The sequence below is a fragment of the Coregonus lavaretus genome (assembly GCF_964263955.1).
Source record: "Coregonus lavaretus genome assembly, chromosome: 27".
Classification (NCBI taxonomy): Eukaryota; Metazoa; Chordata; class Actinopteri; order Salmoniformes; family Salmonidae; genus Coregonus; species Coregonus lavaretus.
In genome coordinates, this window is record NC_140014.1 from 32461404 (window position 1) to 32478478 (window position 17075).

Here is a 17075-nt window from a genome sequence, read left to right on the forward strand (position 1 = left end):
CGAGAGAGAGAAAAGAGAGAGAGAGAGAGAGAGAGAGAGAGAGAGAGAGAGAGAGAGAGAGAGAGAGAGAGAGAGAGAGAGAGAGAGAGAGAGAGAGAGAGGAGAGAGAGAGAGAGAGAGAGAGAGAGAGAGAGAGAGAGAGAGAGAGAGAGAAGCAGTGAGCCTTTTGGCTCTGAGTGTGTTAAGTTTGTAACTAAGGCTCTGATTCCAATGCCTTGTTCCTGTTCATATTGACAGATGGCAAAGTGCCAACCCAGAACACTGGGATCCTGTGTGAAACAACTCCCACTTTCTCTCCACCATTCAGCATTGGTTGGGAGAGAATGCCCACTCTTACTAGAATATCTACACTCTGTTTCAGTGTGCAATCATCACAACAACGGTGCATAGAACTATTAAAAACACAATTGTAGTTTGAAGGATAACATGAAAATATGAACACTAAAGCGACATAAACAATTGGACAAAGCTCCCTCAGCCTTCCTGCTGGTCCCTGGTGTTTTGTGTCGCAACAATTGCAGAGGAACAGCTGAGCCTGAGCCCAAAACAGACCCAGACAATGGAATTTAGACTCTCAGCTTCACTGTTAAAGGCTATTGCATTATGATGACTGACAATAAAACAACACAGCGATGGCTGGATTTCCAATTCAATGTAGAAAAGGCTTGTATAAAAGGGTTGATAACTTTGTGTCTGTCAGTTGTGAGGGACACACGTTCTTTGATACAATGATCAGTCTACTCATAAATGTACTTCCTATCACATTTTTGCATAAGATGCTTGATGCAGATATTTTACATGTACATTACAACATGTAAGTTGACCATCATCATGTACCATGACTGCTTATGCATAGTTTATCTACTAGGGCTCCGTCAATCCTCCTGGATAGAACCAAATCAGGTTGAAATGAATTCTACCTCCTGGATAGAACCAAATCAGGTTGAAATGAATTCTACCTCCTGGATAGAACCAAATCAGGTTGAAATGAATTCTACAATGAATTTCCACTTCAATGACAAATGAATCATCAACAGAAGACGTGTATAGAACAGTGTAAAAAATGTATAGTAATGTAGGCTATTATTGAGTGAGAGACAAGCTGTGGTGGATTCCCCCTCCCCTCCAAGTCAAGATAAAAGCAAGAGCTTAACAAATAAGGTTTTGCAAATCTGCTTAAAATCCACTAGCGGAGCATTGAAAGTAAAGGATTTAGGGTAAGCAGCATATTGCATAGTATTAAAAACCTGCCATTGCATTGCTCCAGATAGCTGTACACTATCCTTGAAAAAAAAAAAAACTAGCTTTGTCTGTAATATAAAACCCTCATGGAATATTATTGTAATTCACATGAATGTTATTGAAATTCTTCAGATTGCCTCTTTCAGATGTGCATATCCCTGTAAAGATCTTGTTATAACCATGTAATACCTTGGTTTGGCTCCACACTACAACATAACCACAAAGATGTGTCAGTAGCCTACTGTATTTGCAGAATCAGATTGGTTCAAGCTGATGCACTATTGAACAATGTAGGTTATTACATTCTCTATGTAGATGTTTATTCTGGTTGACAATGTGCCATCTCCTGGACATGATCCCTAGTCACTGGTCTCTAATCACTATCACAAAAATAAGCACACCAAATATTCAGGCATTAGCTAATACTATTTCAGACATATTAATTCACACAATTACATAGCAACCATGCACGAGCGTCGCGCCCCTGCTTTGAGCCCTAATGGAAAAGTTACTGGAGAGAGAGTGAGTGAGAGCAGGATGGATCAGTCGCCATTACTGACTGGGATGAGAGAGAGAGGGGGAGCAGGTCTCGGATTACACGCATTCCACCAATTAAACAAAATATATGAAAACAATCAAATGTGGAATAGAAAGAGGATACACGGAACGTTCCCCGTGAATTGAAGGGCACGAGCCGTTGAAAAATCGAATTTGCTGGAGTAAAATAATACACTTGGAATGCTACCTTTTTTCGTGGTCTCGGCGCTGGGAGCGACCATGTTAGGTAGGGGAATGTATTTGGAATGGACTGCATCTAATTTTTCATTAGCTACACTCTGGATAAAATTGTCTGTGTCAAATAAATTCAAATTATTTCAATTCAGGATCAAGGGAAGTAACGAAATATTCCGGCAAGGTCATTCGTTTGTATTTTGCGCTGAGTGAAATGTATTATTGTTCGACTCGCTACCACTATTTTGCTATATAACTAGGCAGCGTTAGCTACAGCTAGCTAGCAGGCTAAGCTCAGCCAGAGATGACTCTGGAAGCAAGCGATTTTAGCTTAGTGTCGGGGCAAGGCCCCTGAGCTGGCTGTACAAGTCATTCTTCCAACCAAATGCCATTGATGATTGTCAAGTTTCTGATTACAATTGCATAGCCAGACGTAACCTTTTATTGCATGGGTTATTATAATTGTAACCATATGCAGATAAAGCAAACCACGTTTGCTAGCAACCTAATTGGAAGTGTGACAGTTTAACTTGCTGGACGTTTCTTGGTTGTTAGTTCGCTAGCAGCTAATGTTAGCTAGCTAGGACAGGTCAATTAGCTAGTTAACTAATGAACCTCGGATTGTTGCAAAATGACAATTGTTACTGACAAGTTGTCCAGAACACCGTCCTGCTTTTCAATAACCTCTACATCTCCTGGTAGAGGATTGCTTTTTAGTTTTCATTGGTGTGCCTCCCTGGCTATGACATTCTTGGTTGCATGCCATTATCATTAATCAATGACTGGGGTTTAGAATGGCGCACCGTTCAGAACGTAGCACACCGGAAAGAAATGTAGCCACTGCCAGGTACTACAATGGTTTGCTAGTGATAGGCTACCTTCTCACATGGGCACTACTAGTTACACATCTCGATAATATCAAAAAATTGCAGTAGATAAGCAATAGCTAAATTCCTGTTTAATACTAGAAGCGTGGGACCGGTGTAATTACAGTATTATAAGTCAGACGTCAAAACCTGACTGAATTGCTAGTCTGTTTGCTTTGTAACATGTCATGATGGGGTGTGTTGCATGATTCTTAGGTGACGATCATGCAAAGCGCAACAAATATTAGCCAGTATTGTTGTCAAAGGGTTCAATAGATGGCAGGTGCAATAGTTCTCTAGTAACTTCTGCAACAATAGTGTTATTGGAGTAAACTGAAATGTAATCCATATTGAATGATGATGAATAGCAGGTTACTGGGATTTGATAAATAACTAAATGATGGTCTTGTGTCATTACTCTTTTTCATTATTTCTAGATCACTGCCTCCAAGTCTGAAGTTGCATAACATTTTTTATCTTCTGCACAAATTGGATGAAAGGAGTAAAAAAAAAAATTGAATGGCAAATGAAAAGAGTCACTGACACTGAAGGAGGAATTTAGTTGTTACACTCCTACAGACAGTACAGGGTTTTATCAACATTTACATTTCTACTGTAGCTGTTCATATTTTATCATTAGTCATGTGGACCTTGACAATGACTCACTGCAATTTTATTTTATTTTTATTTATTTTATTTCACCTTTATTTAACCAGGTAAGCCAGTTGAGAACAAGTTCTCATTTACAACTGCGACCTGGCCAAGATAAAGCAAAGCAGTGCGATAAAAACAACAACAACACAGAGTTACATATGGAATAAACAAAAACGTACAGTCAATAACACAATAGAAAATAGAAAATCTATATACAGTGTGTGCAAATGTAGTAAGTTATGGAGGTAAGGCAATAAATAGGCCATAGTGCAAGATAATTACAATGTAGTATTAATAACAACATCATGGCATCCCAAATGTCACCCTTTTCCCTTTATAGTGCAAAAGTTGTTCACTATATAGGGAATAGGGTGCCATTTGGTACGGAGACCATATTAGGCCTATACGATCTGTTGTTTGTGTTCCTATGTGTGTGTAGTTCAATTATACACTCTTTCTTTTTCAGGGAGGTCATAATAATGGAGAACCAGCTGCCCTATCCCAGCTCGAGGATCTAGGAGGATAGAGGGATTCACCACTAAAGGGAGAAATCCAGGAACGTGCACCACCACCCTATCTAACCAATTGGAGTGGAATGATAGCTGTGCTGGTGGAAACCTTTCCTGAAAGTGACAAAGCAATGAAAGGGGGAATATAATGGCCAAGAACAAGGAGGCACGCCCCCCAACATATGCTGTCAGTGTTGTCGGCCTCTCAGGGACAGAGAAGGAGAAGGGCAACTGTGGCGTGGGCAAGTCCTGCCTATGCAACAGATATGTGCGTTCCAACGCTGACGGCTACTACACTGAGCACACTTCTGTGTTGAGCACAATTGACTTTGGAGGTCGCGTGGTGAACAATGATCACTTCCTCTACTGGGGTGAAGTGCCACACCGAAGTGATGACGGGCTCGAGTGTAAAATTCAAATCATTGAACAAACAGAGTTCATTGATGATCAGACTTTCTTGCCCCATCGCAGCACAAACCTGCAGCCCTATAGTAAAAGGGCTGCATCCTCCAAGCTACAGTCTGCTGAGAAGCTGATGTACATTTGCACCGACCAGCTTGGGCTGGAACAGGATTTTGATCAGAAGCAGATGGCCGATGGGAAACTGAACATTGACGGTTTTTTATTGTGCATAGATGTGAGCAAAGGCTGTAATAGGAAATTTGAGGATCAGATGAAATTTGTCAACAGTCTCTATTCTCAAATGGTCAAATCGAAAAAGCCCATCGTCATTGCTGCAACTAAATGTGACGAGTGCATGGAGCAGTATCTAAGGGACCTTCAGGTGTTCGCTGCAAGCAAAAAGAACCTCCTGGTGGTAGAAACATCAGCTCGATCTAACGTAAATGTAGACCTCTGTTTTAACGCGTTGACCCAGCAGATGGACAAAACACGAGGCAAACCCAAAATCATTCCTTATTTGGAGGCCTACAAAGTTCAGAGACAGTTAGTAGCCACAGTGTCTGACAAGTTTGAAAAGAGGATTGTACAAACTGTCAGAGATTATCACACGAGTTGGAAAACAGTGAGTAACATGTTGAAAAACCACCCAGACTATGAGGAATACATAAACTTGGAAGGCACCCGAAAAGCTAGAAACACCCTCAACAAGCACATCGAACAGCTGAAGCAGGAACATATCAGGAAAAGGAGGGAAGAATACTTCTCGAGCCTGCCAAAAATTCTCAATAGCTTGCTCAACAACTTGGAAGAACTCGAGAACCTGAGCTGGTCAGAGGCTCAAAGTATCTTGAAGAGCAGGGCTGAGTTTCATTTCTGGTTTGTGGTGCTGGAGCACACCCCGTGGGATGAGACGGACCAAATTGACAAAGTCAACGACAGAAGAGTGCCCTTTGATCTCCTCAAAACGTCGGAAGGGGAAAATATTTTTCAGAACCATGTCCAGCATCTGTTCTCAGAGAAAATGCGGTTAGAAATGAAGGATAAATTCAAGAAGACGTTGGATCGAGTCCATTTCATCAGCCCTGGACAATCCTGGGAAGAGGTCATGTGTTTTGTCATGGAGGACGAGGCCTACAAGTATATCAGTGAATCTGATCACAGGGATGTTTATAGCCAACATCAGCAGGAAATAGTTGAAAGGGCCAAAGAGGAATTTCAGGAAATGCTTTTTGAACATGCAGAGCTGTTTTATGACCTTGATTTAAACGCCACCCCAAGCTGTGACAAAATGAGCGAGATCCACACTGTGCTCAACGAGGAGCCCAGATACAGAGCCCTGCAGAAACTGGCCCCGGACAGGGAGTCACTTCTTCTCAAGCACATCGGGTTCGTCTACCACCCCACGAAGGAGACGTGTCTGAGCGGACAGAGCTGCGTTGATATGAATGTCGAGCAAGTACTGGCTAACAGACTAGTTCAGCTGGACCATGGTCGCTCTAATCTGTACTATAACAGTGCCAACATTGATAAAGTCAATTTGTGTCTCTTGGGAAGGGAGGGTCTCGCACAAGAACTTGCAAATGAAATCCGAGCCCAGTCCACAGATGACGAGTACACCCTTGACGGGAAAATCTATGAACTGGAGCTTCTGCCTGTTGATGTCAACTCAACGTTGCTCTTCAGCCATACGTGGGCGTCGACCTTCAAACCTCACGGAATCTTCTGTGTTTTCAGCTCCATAGAGTCGCTAAATTGTGTTGGCGACTGCGTAGGGCGAATCAGGGCAGAGATTGCACAGAACAGGAGGGAGAGATACGCTCCGCCATTGCCATTCATTCTAATTCTAGCAAACCAGAGAGACATCGTTTGCAAAAATATGCCTATCTTGAGGCATCAAGGCCAACAGCTTGCAAATAAGCTACAGTGCACCTTTGTAGATATACCTTCTGCTACCTTTCCACGGAAGTTTAACGAGTTCCAAATTAAACAGGCACTCAGAGGAGTATTAGAAGGACTAAAGCACAACTTTGATGTGATGAGCCCTCTGCCGTCAATCAAAGACATGTCAGAGACCGACTTGAGGATCGTTATGTGTGCCATGTGTGGGGATCCATTTAGCGTGGACCTCATCCTCTCACCTTTCCTGGATTCACATTCCTGCAGCGCTGGGCAACCTGGCCAAAGTAACACTCTGATCCTCAACAAAATCATTGGCGACAGTCGCAGAAGAATACAGGTCACTGTCCTTTCCTACCACTCCTCCATTGGAATCAGGAAGGACGAGCTCGTCCATGGATACATCCTGGTCTACTCAGCAAAACGCAAGTCCTCCATGGCGATGCTCAGAGCTTTCCTGGCGGAGGTCCAAGATGTCATCCCTGTTCAAATGGTGGCCATTACAGACAGTCAAGCAGACTTCTTTGAGAATGATGCAATCAAAGAGCTCATGACTGAAGGGGAGCACATCGCTACAGAGATAACCGCCAAATTCACAGCTCTCTACTCTCTGTCTCAGTACCATCGTCAGACGGAAGTCTTCACACCGTTCTTCAACGAGGTGCTAGTGAAGAAGAGCAGCATCGAGAGTGCCTTCATGTTCGACAGCTCTCGAGACTGCACGGGTGCGAGTGAAGATGTCTTCCCCCAGTCTCCCCACAGCCATTCCCCTGCTTACAGTTACTACCCTGACTCAGAGGACGACACCGAGGCTCCTCCGCCTTACAGCCCCATCGGGGACGACGTGCAACTTCTTCCAACGAAGTGCAGGATCGATCTGGAGGGGAACGAGTACCCTGTCCATAGCACACTTATCGGTGACCAAGAGCGCAACCACAGAGTGCCTCCCCCTGTTAGGCCCAAGCCTATACTATCCAAGCCCAACGTCAAGAAGCTGGACCCCAATCTCCTGAAGACCATCGAGGCTGGGATGAGAAGCAACAGACGACAACGCGGCCCCATGGCCCACGGTGAGGACGTCGAGGCGTCCGACAATTACGCAGACCCCGTAGACACTCTCCTGAAATCAAAGGGCTTTACCGACAACATCTACGCTGTCCCGGAGGACACCCACAGCAGGATCATCAAAATGCGTAACTCGTTTGAGGGGCTTCACGTCTTACACGGTGAGGAGGAGAACGGCTTCGACCGCCATGCGCAGGCCAGCAGGAGGCCCTCCAAGTATAAGCACCGCTCAAAAATACTCTTCAGCAAAACCAAGATGTACCACAGACGTGTCCACTCCGACGTCAGCGATGATGAGTCTGGGCCGGCCATGCAGAGGAAGAAGAAGGGCAGGGCCCATCGGGGCAGTGAGGAGGACCCCCTGCTGTCCCCTGCTGACCCCTGGAAGGGAGGGATAGACAACCCTGCTATCACCTCCGATCCAGAGCAGGATGACATGAAGAAGAAAAAGAAGAAAACGCCAAAGACAAAGGAACCTAAAAAGGTAGGCGTTCTGATTCCTCATCTCCTGTGTAATAATGCGAGCTCTAGAATGCCAATCAGAAACGAGTATTCAACAATGCCATGGTATTATTTATTTTATAAACTCGGTGGTTCGAGCCCTGAATGCTGATTGACGAAACATTTATTTTTACTGCTCTAATTACGTTGGGAACCAGTTTATAATAGCAATAAGGCACCTCAGGGGTTTGTGGTATATGGCCAATATACCACGGCTAAGGGCTGTGTCCAGGCACTCCACGATGTGTTGTGCCTAAGAACAGCCCTCAGCCGTGGGATATTGGCCATATACCACACCCCCTCGTGCCGTATTGCTTAAATATTATTCTTTAATGTGGTTTTAATGCTGTACACAGAAATCAAATACACTGCTCAAAAAAATAAAGGGAACACTTAAACAACACAATGTAACTCCAAGTCAATCACACTTCTGTGAAATCAAGCTGTCCACTTAGGAAGCAACACTGATTATGTGTTATTATGTGTAATTACTAAATTTCACATGCTGTTGTGCAAATGGAATAGACAACAGGTGGAAATTATAGGCAATTAGCAAGACACCCCCAATAAAGGACTGGTTTTGCAGGTGGTGACCACAGACCACTTCTCAGTTCCTATGCTTCCTGGCTGATGTTTTGGTCACTTTTGAATGCTGGTGGTGCTTTCACTCTAGTGGTAGCATGAGACGGAGTCTACAACCCACACAAGTGGCTCAGGTAGTGCAGCTCATCCAGGATGGCACATCAATGCGAGCTGTGGCAAGAAGGTTTGCTGTGTCTGTCAGCGTAGTGTCCAGAGCATGGAGGCGCTACCAGGAGACAGGCCAGTACATCAGGAGACGTGGAGGAGGCCGTAGGAGGGCAACAACCCAGCAGCAGGACTGCTACCTCCACCTTTGTGCAAGGAGGAGCAGGAGGAGCACTGCCAGAGCCCTGCAAAATGACCTCCAGCAGGCCACAAATGTGCATGTGTCTGCTCAAACGGTCAGAAACAGACTCCATGAGGGTGGTATGAGGGCCCGACGTCCACAGGTGGGGGTTGTGCTTACAGCCCAACACCGTGCAGGACGTTTGGCATTTCGCCACTGGCGCCCTGTGCTCTTCACAGATGAAAGCAGGTTCACACTGAGCACATGTGACAGACGTGACAGAGTCTGGAGACGCCGTGGAGAACGTTCTGCTGCCTGCAACATCCTCCAGCATGACCGGTTTGGCGGTGGGTCAGTCATGGTGTGGGGTGGCATTTCTTTGGGGGGCCGCACAGCCCTCCATGTGCTCGCCAGAGGTAGCCTGACTGCCATTAGGTACCGAGATGAGATCCTCAGACCCCTTGTGAGACCATATGCTGGTGCGGTTGGCCCTGGGTTCCTCCTAATGCAAGACAATGCTAGACCTCATGTGGCTGGAGTGTGTCAGCAGTTCCTGCAAGAGGAAGGCATTGATGCTATGGACTGGCCCGCCCGTTCCCCAGACCTGAATCCAATTGAGCACATCTGGGACATCATGTCTCGTTCCATCCACCAACGCCACGTTGCACCACAGACTGTCCAGGAGTTGGCGGATGCTTTAATCCAGGTCTGGGAGGAGATCCCTCAGAAGACCATCCGCCACCTCATCAGGAGCATGCCCAGGCGTTGTAGGGAGGTCATACAGGCACGTGGAGGCCACACACTACTGAGCCTCATTTTGACTTGTTTTAAGGACATTACATCAAAGTTGGATCAGCCTGTAGTGTGGTTTTCCACTTTAATTTTGAGGGTGACTCCAAATCCAGACCTCCATGGGTTGATAAATTTGATTTCCATTGATAATTTTTGTGTGATTTTGTTGTCAGCACATTCAACTATGTAAAGAAAAAAGTATTTAATACGATTATTTCATTCATTCAGATCTAGGATGTGTTATTTTAGTGTTCCCGTTATTTTTTTGAGCAGTGTATATTATATGTAATTGCACATTGTCTAACAAGCTGGTCATACAATCCAGTGATATCAAGCATGATTACTATGACACAGATTCAGAATGGTCTGCTCTCGTACAGTGGAGAAAATCAATGTTTGGTCTATCACACTGAGAGAAAACGTGACTTGCAATTTCTGTTGAATATTGCAACATCACATACTCCTGGCCAAGCATGCACTCCCATTCCTTAGCAATTAAGACGGGATATAACACAAGCAATGACAACATAATCATGGTTAAATATGACCGCCATAGCTGATGAGTTAGAGGAGAATTTCTGGGCATCCCACTGTATTGTAGTCTGGTCTGTTAAAGGCATTTTGAGGCAGGCAGGGTTCCCAGGGTGTGGAGGAAGTGCACTGAGGCATGAATCAGTGGACAGCGTTTATGTCCCAAATGGCACCCTATTCCCAATATAGTGCACTACATTTGACCAAAGCCCTATGGTCCCTGGTCAAAAGTAGTACACTATATAGGAAATAGGGTGACATTTGGGACATAAACGCTGTCCACTTCATATTTTCACAACAATACTGTACAGTAGGTCCACACTCACAATGACGTTTCAAGGAGCTTGCTTCATTCTTCATTTTATAAAATGATTTTGTCTACACATAATAGGACAATCATATACAAATGTTTTGGCTAAAAGCCAAACTTCATATATTAGAATCATGAATTGATGACACTACAGTAGCACCACTGACATTAAGAATACTCTAATTGTTTCAACATTTTGCTGTCTTTGATAATCAGGCAACAGAACATTAACAAAAAAAACCTGAGAACAAAATGTTAGTTCTTGCAAGGTGTTTTACACTTTTCTTTTTCAATTAGAGCTTAACTATTGTGGGGGATGACAACTCTTTTGAAGAATTGAAATTGAAAGGATGAACTTTTTTGTTTTATGTAGTTTGTCTTGAAAACGATGCTATAATGTTTTCCTTCACTTCACAGCCAAAATCCAAGCCCACAAAGCCTTTGTACCCTCCCACACGGAGGAATTGGGAGAGCCACTACTTTGGTGTTCCCCTACAGAACCTGGTGACCATGGACCGGCCAATCCCCTTGTTCATTGAGAAGTGTGTGGACTACATTGAACGCACTGGTAGGTTTTTAAAAAAATCAGTTCTCCCTCATCCCTGATTTGAGTTGTTGTTACCATTTGACTGTGTGAGCATGATCCTGTAGTAGTGTGTGTGTGTGTGTGGGGGGGGGTTACGCACCTTCCATCTCTCTCTTGAACATAGGTTACCCCAAATATGTTTGCTATTTGGTCGGAATTCATTCATGATTTCAGTTGTGTGATAAAATGATAACCCCTCTGCTCCAACTGACTGGCATGACCTTTATGACAGAACATCATTGTGGTTTAGTTTACTGTAATTGCATTACAAATCACTGATTTCCAGAAAGAAGAGAGGATGTATGTATTACAGCTATAGTATGGGTCCTTTTTAGATTCCCCTCCTGTTTGTATCCACTTAACTTGCTTAAGCTCTTACTTAGCGCACTTGATCCTTTTAATTGTTGGATCTCATATAATGTTAGCGGTTAATCTAGTGATTAATTAATTCGGCACATGGGTTTTAAACAAGGTTATTCACTGAGATGCCCAGCAACATTTGTTCACAATCCTTTAGTAGTGAAATGTAGCATTGTAGCAAGATTGTTGCCCTTTGCAGTGAATCAAAGGGCTTGACTCGCCTTCATTTCTGCAAAGTGCATCAGTCGCCAGATGCAAGCCATGACTGGGGAGAGAAGACTCCGCTAACTGCTTACACACTCAATTGAGGATTTCATTAAACGTTTCCTTTTCCCCCAGTAATAAATTGTGTTTCAAGGGGGGCAGAAGAGGGGAGGGCGATGACTGGGCATGGTGAATGATTAAATGGAATTTGATGTTGATGCATTTGGAAATCTCATTGGCTATTATTCTCTCAGCACTTAGCCTAATGCTAACGCCGGGAAATATTTTGAATGAAGCTGCAGAAATCTCCCTCTAGGTTATTCGTAATGATATCTGATTTGTAAATATGCAGTTTACAGTAGTGTCTGAAACTGGAAATGATATCATCTCCGACTGCAGTGAACCCTCCATGCAGCATTATCTTTATGTATTTTCAAAAATCATTTTCAAAAAATGGGTTTTCCATTAATTTTTTGGGGGTTGAAAGTAATCTCAGAACATATGTTAAACCAAGCTGGGTAAAAAAGCAGATTATTTTTGTTTGCTTTGAAGTCAGTGGAATAGAGTAAAAATCGGAATGAATTCCAGTAGTAGTCATTGGAAAGCTCCTGCTTGCTAGGCTATTGGTATCAGGGGCATCGTGCCCTCCCCCCCTTCCACCCCTTCCCCTGCTTTGTAGTAGACCGCCATATTAATATTTTATTACTCTTTTATTCACTTACCTAGTTCGAGAGGTGAGCCTGCAAGTAAGCATTTCATTTCACTGTGTACCCCATGTATATCATGTGTATATATATATATATATATATATATGACAAATAAACAAACTTGAACATAACCGCCATGTTCAATGGAAACATTGACTGGTAGGCCTACTCATCAATACCCAGTGAGTGAGCAGCCTGAGCCTAGTAGTCGGTCTCAAACAAGCCAACGTGGTGAATTTCAAAGTGGTGAATTTCACACGGATCTGAGTAGCCTAGTTTGTGGCAGGTTTACATGCCTTTGAAGCAGTAGGCTGTGTGGCAATGAGACAAGCCCAGCACACTGCTGTGTGGTTGGAGGAAATAGTTCCTTTTTGTGGTGCCTGTGGTTGTTTGGAGATGGAAGTAGGGCACATTCTGGTGATGGGGAAATGGTACCAGACTGTAACCTGTGGTTATGTGGGATGTAGCTCAGTTGGTAGAGCATGGCGTTTGCAACCCCAGGGTTGTGGGTTCGATTCCCACGGGGGGCCAGTATGAAAAATAAATAATGTATGCACTCACTAACTGTAAGTCGCTCTGGATAAGAGCGTCTACTAAATGACTAAAATGTAAATGTAAATGTTATGTGGGATGGTGGGAGCCTATTTCTGTACTCAACGATTGGGGTCTGGTGTTCTGTGGTGGCGATGGTTATAGACTGGTGTGTGTGTTCTGTAGTGGCGATGGTTATAGACTGGTGTGTGTGTTCTGTGGTGGCGATGGCTATAGACTGGTGTGTGTGTTCTGTGGTGGCGATGGTTATAGACTGGTGTGTGTGTTCTGTAGTGGCGATGGTTATAGACTGGTGTGTGTGTTCTGTGGTGGCGATGGCTATAGACTGGTGTGTTTGTTCTGTGGTGGCAATGTTTATAGACTGGTGTGTGTGTTCTGTGGTGGCGATGGTTATAGACTGGTGTGTGTGTTCTGTGGTGGCGATGGTTATAGACTGGTGTGTGTGTTCTGTAGTGGCAATGGCTATAGACTGGTGTGTTTGTTCTGTGGTGGCAATGTTTATAGACTGGTGTGTGTGTTCTGTGGTGGCGATGGTTATAGACTGGTGTGTGTGTTCTGTAGTGGCAATGGCTATAGACTGGTGTGTGTGTTCTGTGGTGGCGATGGCTATAGACTGGTGTGTGTGTTCTGTGGTGGCAATGGTTATAGACTGGTGTGTGTGTTCTGTGGTGGCAATGGTTATAGACTGGTGTGTGTGTTCTGTAGTGGCAATGGTTATAGACTGGTGTGTGTGTTCTGTAGTGGCGATGGTTATAGACTGGTGTGTGTGTTCTGTGGTGGCGATGGTTATAGACTGGTGTGTGTGTTCTGTAGTGGCGATGGTTATAGACTGGTGTGTGTGTTCTGTGGTGGCAATGGTTATAGACTGGTGTGTGTGTTCTGTGGTGGCGATGGTTATAGACTGGTGTGTGTGTTCTGTAGTGGCGATGGTTATAGACTGGTGTGTGTGTTCTGTGGTGGCGATGGCTATAGACTGGTGTGTGTATGTGTGTTTCTCTCTTTTGACCATGTTGTGTGTGTGTATTTTTTCTTTGACCATGTGTGTACGTGTGCATGTGCGTGTGTGTTGAACCACAGAGTAGTTAACGGGTCATTTGCTCTGGGAGCCAGTTGTATCTGCCTGGGAGAGATTGCTGGCCACACCGTGTGTAGTTGCAAGCCAGGTCAGGGCTCCATGTTGCCCTTTGTGCATGCAGGGCTGTGCCAACAACCATCATGCGTCTCCGTCAGCCTTCAGAAATCATTACCATGCTTATCATCATCATCATCATACCAGTGTTGTTCACAAGCACATGGAGTACCCAGCCTAATAGAAAAAGTAGAGCCAGCCAGTTAAGATTTCTTTGCCGAACAAGCTCTATTTTGGTGGTCTCTGGTACGTTCTATTGCTTTGATTCCATCCGAAATAGAATGGAAAAATGTGTTGTGGTATTGTGTTTACAATTGAAATGACTGAAAATGTATGAATTCTGTGTATTGTTAGTTTTTTTTTTATATCATCTTGAACTAGGCCTATATGATCAGTACTATTTTCTAAGTAAGAGAACATTAAACCTTTAACATTTAACCCGTCTTCTCTTTAGATCAGGGGTGTCAAACTCGTTTTAGCTCAGGGGCCACATGGAGGAAAATCTATTCCCAAGTGGGCCGGACCGGAAAAATCATGGTATATATAACTTAAAAACAACAACTTCAGATTGTTTTCTTTGTTTTAATACGATCAACATACAACATAAAGCTGGAGCCTGAGGACAGTGTGTCCAAAATAGTACAAGCACAACATCACTATTAATCATAAAACACGTCAAGTTTATTTGAAAATTCTAAAGAAAAAGAACACACAAACACACAATGCCTCAGTGATTAACAGAACTGTTTCACAGATCACAGAACTATATCAGGGTGTCATTTCTCAGGCAGAAATGTAGATAAAAATAATGAAATCCTGTTCCCAAAACAAGTGCAAGAACCACAGAGTCAAGAATAGGTTAAATATACAAATAAAATAAAAACAATTAAAAACAATAGCACATCAACATAAAAACATATACATAAATCTGAAAGCGTTGCTCAAACTCCCGTAACAGTCCCGTTATTTTATCTTTGAACCGCTTCATGTCTGCCACATGTTGGGTCGCACACACATTTTTCAGACAGGGGAAGTGAGCTGCATCACCACCGGCAAGTTGCGTCTCCCACAATGACAGCTTCAACTTGAAAGAACGTATGCTGTCATAATACCGCGTGACAACTTTGTTGCGCCCTTGCAGCTGTTTGTTCAAGTTATTCAGGTGCTCTGTAACATCCACCATAAATGCAAGGTCCGGCATCCATTCTGCGGAAAGAAATTCTAACACTGGTTTGCCCTTTTCTTCCATGAACTGTTCAATTTCTTCTCGTAAATCAAAGAAATGACTCAGCACAGCACCTCAGCACAGCAACCATCTTACCTCAGTGTGGTATGGCAGGCCATAGATGTGGTCTTTCTCTCTGAGAAGGCTGTCAAACTGACGGTGATTCAGGCTTCTGGATCGGATGAAATTAACAGTTTGGATGACCACCTTCATGACGTTATCCATCTTTAATGACTTGCAACACAAAGCCTCCTGGTGCAAAATACAGTGAAAAGTCAAAAAATCACGTCCTCCATTTGCAGATTGCACTTTCTCTCTGAACTTTGTCACAACGCCTGCTTTTTTCCCGATCATTGAGGGCGCACCATCTGTAGCTAGGCTGACAGCGCGGGACCAGTCCACTCCGACCCTGTCCAGCGCGCCGACGAGTGCGGTAAAAATATCAGCTGCTGTCGTTGTATCTGTCATCGGCACCAACTCCACGAACTCCTCGGTGACGGTCAATGTGTCATCAACTCCGCGGATGAAAAAATTGCCAGTTGTGCAACATCTGTAATGTCCGTGCTTTCATCAATTGCAACCGAAAACGCAATAAATGACTTTACTTTTTGCTTTAACTGGCTGTCCAAATCCACTGAAAGATCGGAAATCCTGTCTGCAACTGTGTTTCTTGTCAGGCTGATATTTGCAAAAGCCTGCCGCTTTTCAGGGCACACAATCTCCGCTGCCTTCATCATGCATGTTTTTACAAATTCACCCTCACTAAATGGTTTTGAAGCCACTGCGATTTCATTAGCAATGAGGTAGCTAGCTTTCACTGCAGCGTCACTGATGTCTCGGCTGTGAGTAAACACAGACTGCTGTTTCTTCAGACCCGCCAACAGTTCATTCACCTTCTCTCATCTCCGCTGTCCTTGAAAGTTGTCATATTTGTCGGCATGAAGACTCACATAGTGGCGACGAAGGTTATATTCTTTCAGCACTGCAACATGCTCTGAACACACCAAACATACAGCTTTCCCATTCAATTCCGTGATTAAATAGGATGACCATTTTTCTTGGAACACTCTGCACTCTGTGTCCACTTTTCTCTTTTTTGACAGAGACATATTGGGGCAATGAGGGTGCCAAAGCACATAATGTTAAAAGTAGAAGCCGTAATAAATATTGCGGGCAAAACAAAGTAGCTCATTGGCTGCACGTGCTTGACCTACTTGCTCTGCCCCGGTATAAACAGTTTGCTTGCTTAACACAATTGCTATTGCGCTATCCAGTGGACGCAATTGGAACAGCAGTTTATTTTATTGAATAAAAAATAAAAAAATAAAAAATCTTTTTTTTTCTTTTTTTCTTTCAAAATCATCTCGCGGGCCGGATTAAACCCGTTTGCGGGCCTGATCCGGCCCGCGGGCCGTATGTTTGATACCCCTGCTTTAGATTAATGTATTTTACTGTAAGATATGAATTATGTTTGTTCTTCAAATTATGTTTTTTATTAAAACAGAAACATGTAAATAGCCCAAATGATCTTGAATAAATAAATACAAGGTTACATTTAAAATAAAACAAGTTGTGTGATGGGCACTTTTTCAAATAAAAAAATGTGTCTCTAAAATAACCGTTACAGATGCTCAATTAAGTTCCATACGTGTTAAGAGAAGATAGAACAATATCAGTTACATTAGTGAAAAAATTTCAACAAGGGTTTGCAACTCTCTTTGTGAATTGCAGTATGTCATTTATTCCAAAAAATACTTGTTTAACAACTGATCCACAGGTAACTTCTTAAAGAATATTGTAAGAGTCTGCTGACTTCCACAGGCTTCAAGCTTTCTTTGAAGAGGCATTTTCTCAGCTATCTGCAATACAGGTATGATTGAAGAATGAAGCAGGTGTTAATCATGGGCTTTGCTACACAGAAAGCAGCAGTTGACTACTCCATTG

At 43.5% G+C, this 17075-nt stretch overlaps 1 protein-coding gene across 1 annotated transcript in view; it reads left to right on the top strand.

The window, feature by feature from the left end:
* Window positions 1-1770: 1770 nt before the first annotated feature.
* LOC311103178 (rho GTPase-activating protein 5-like) overlaps window positions 1771-17075 on the top strand; it is a 53852-nt gene continuing 38547 nt past the window's right edge. The window contains exons 1-3 of the mRNA XM_084144728.1: window positions 1771-2026; window positions 3961-7850; window positions 10786-10936. Of these exons, the coding sequence (XP_084000854.1) occupies window positions 4152-7850; window positions 10786-10936 (3850 nt within the window). The 5' untranslated portion in view covers window positions 1771-2026; window positions 3961-4151. The remainder of the gene's footprint in view (window positions 2027-3960; window positions 7851-10785; window positions 10937-17075) is intronic.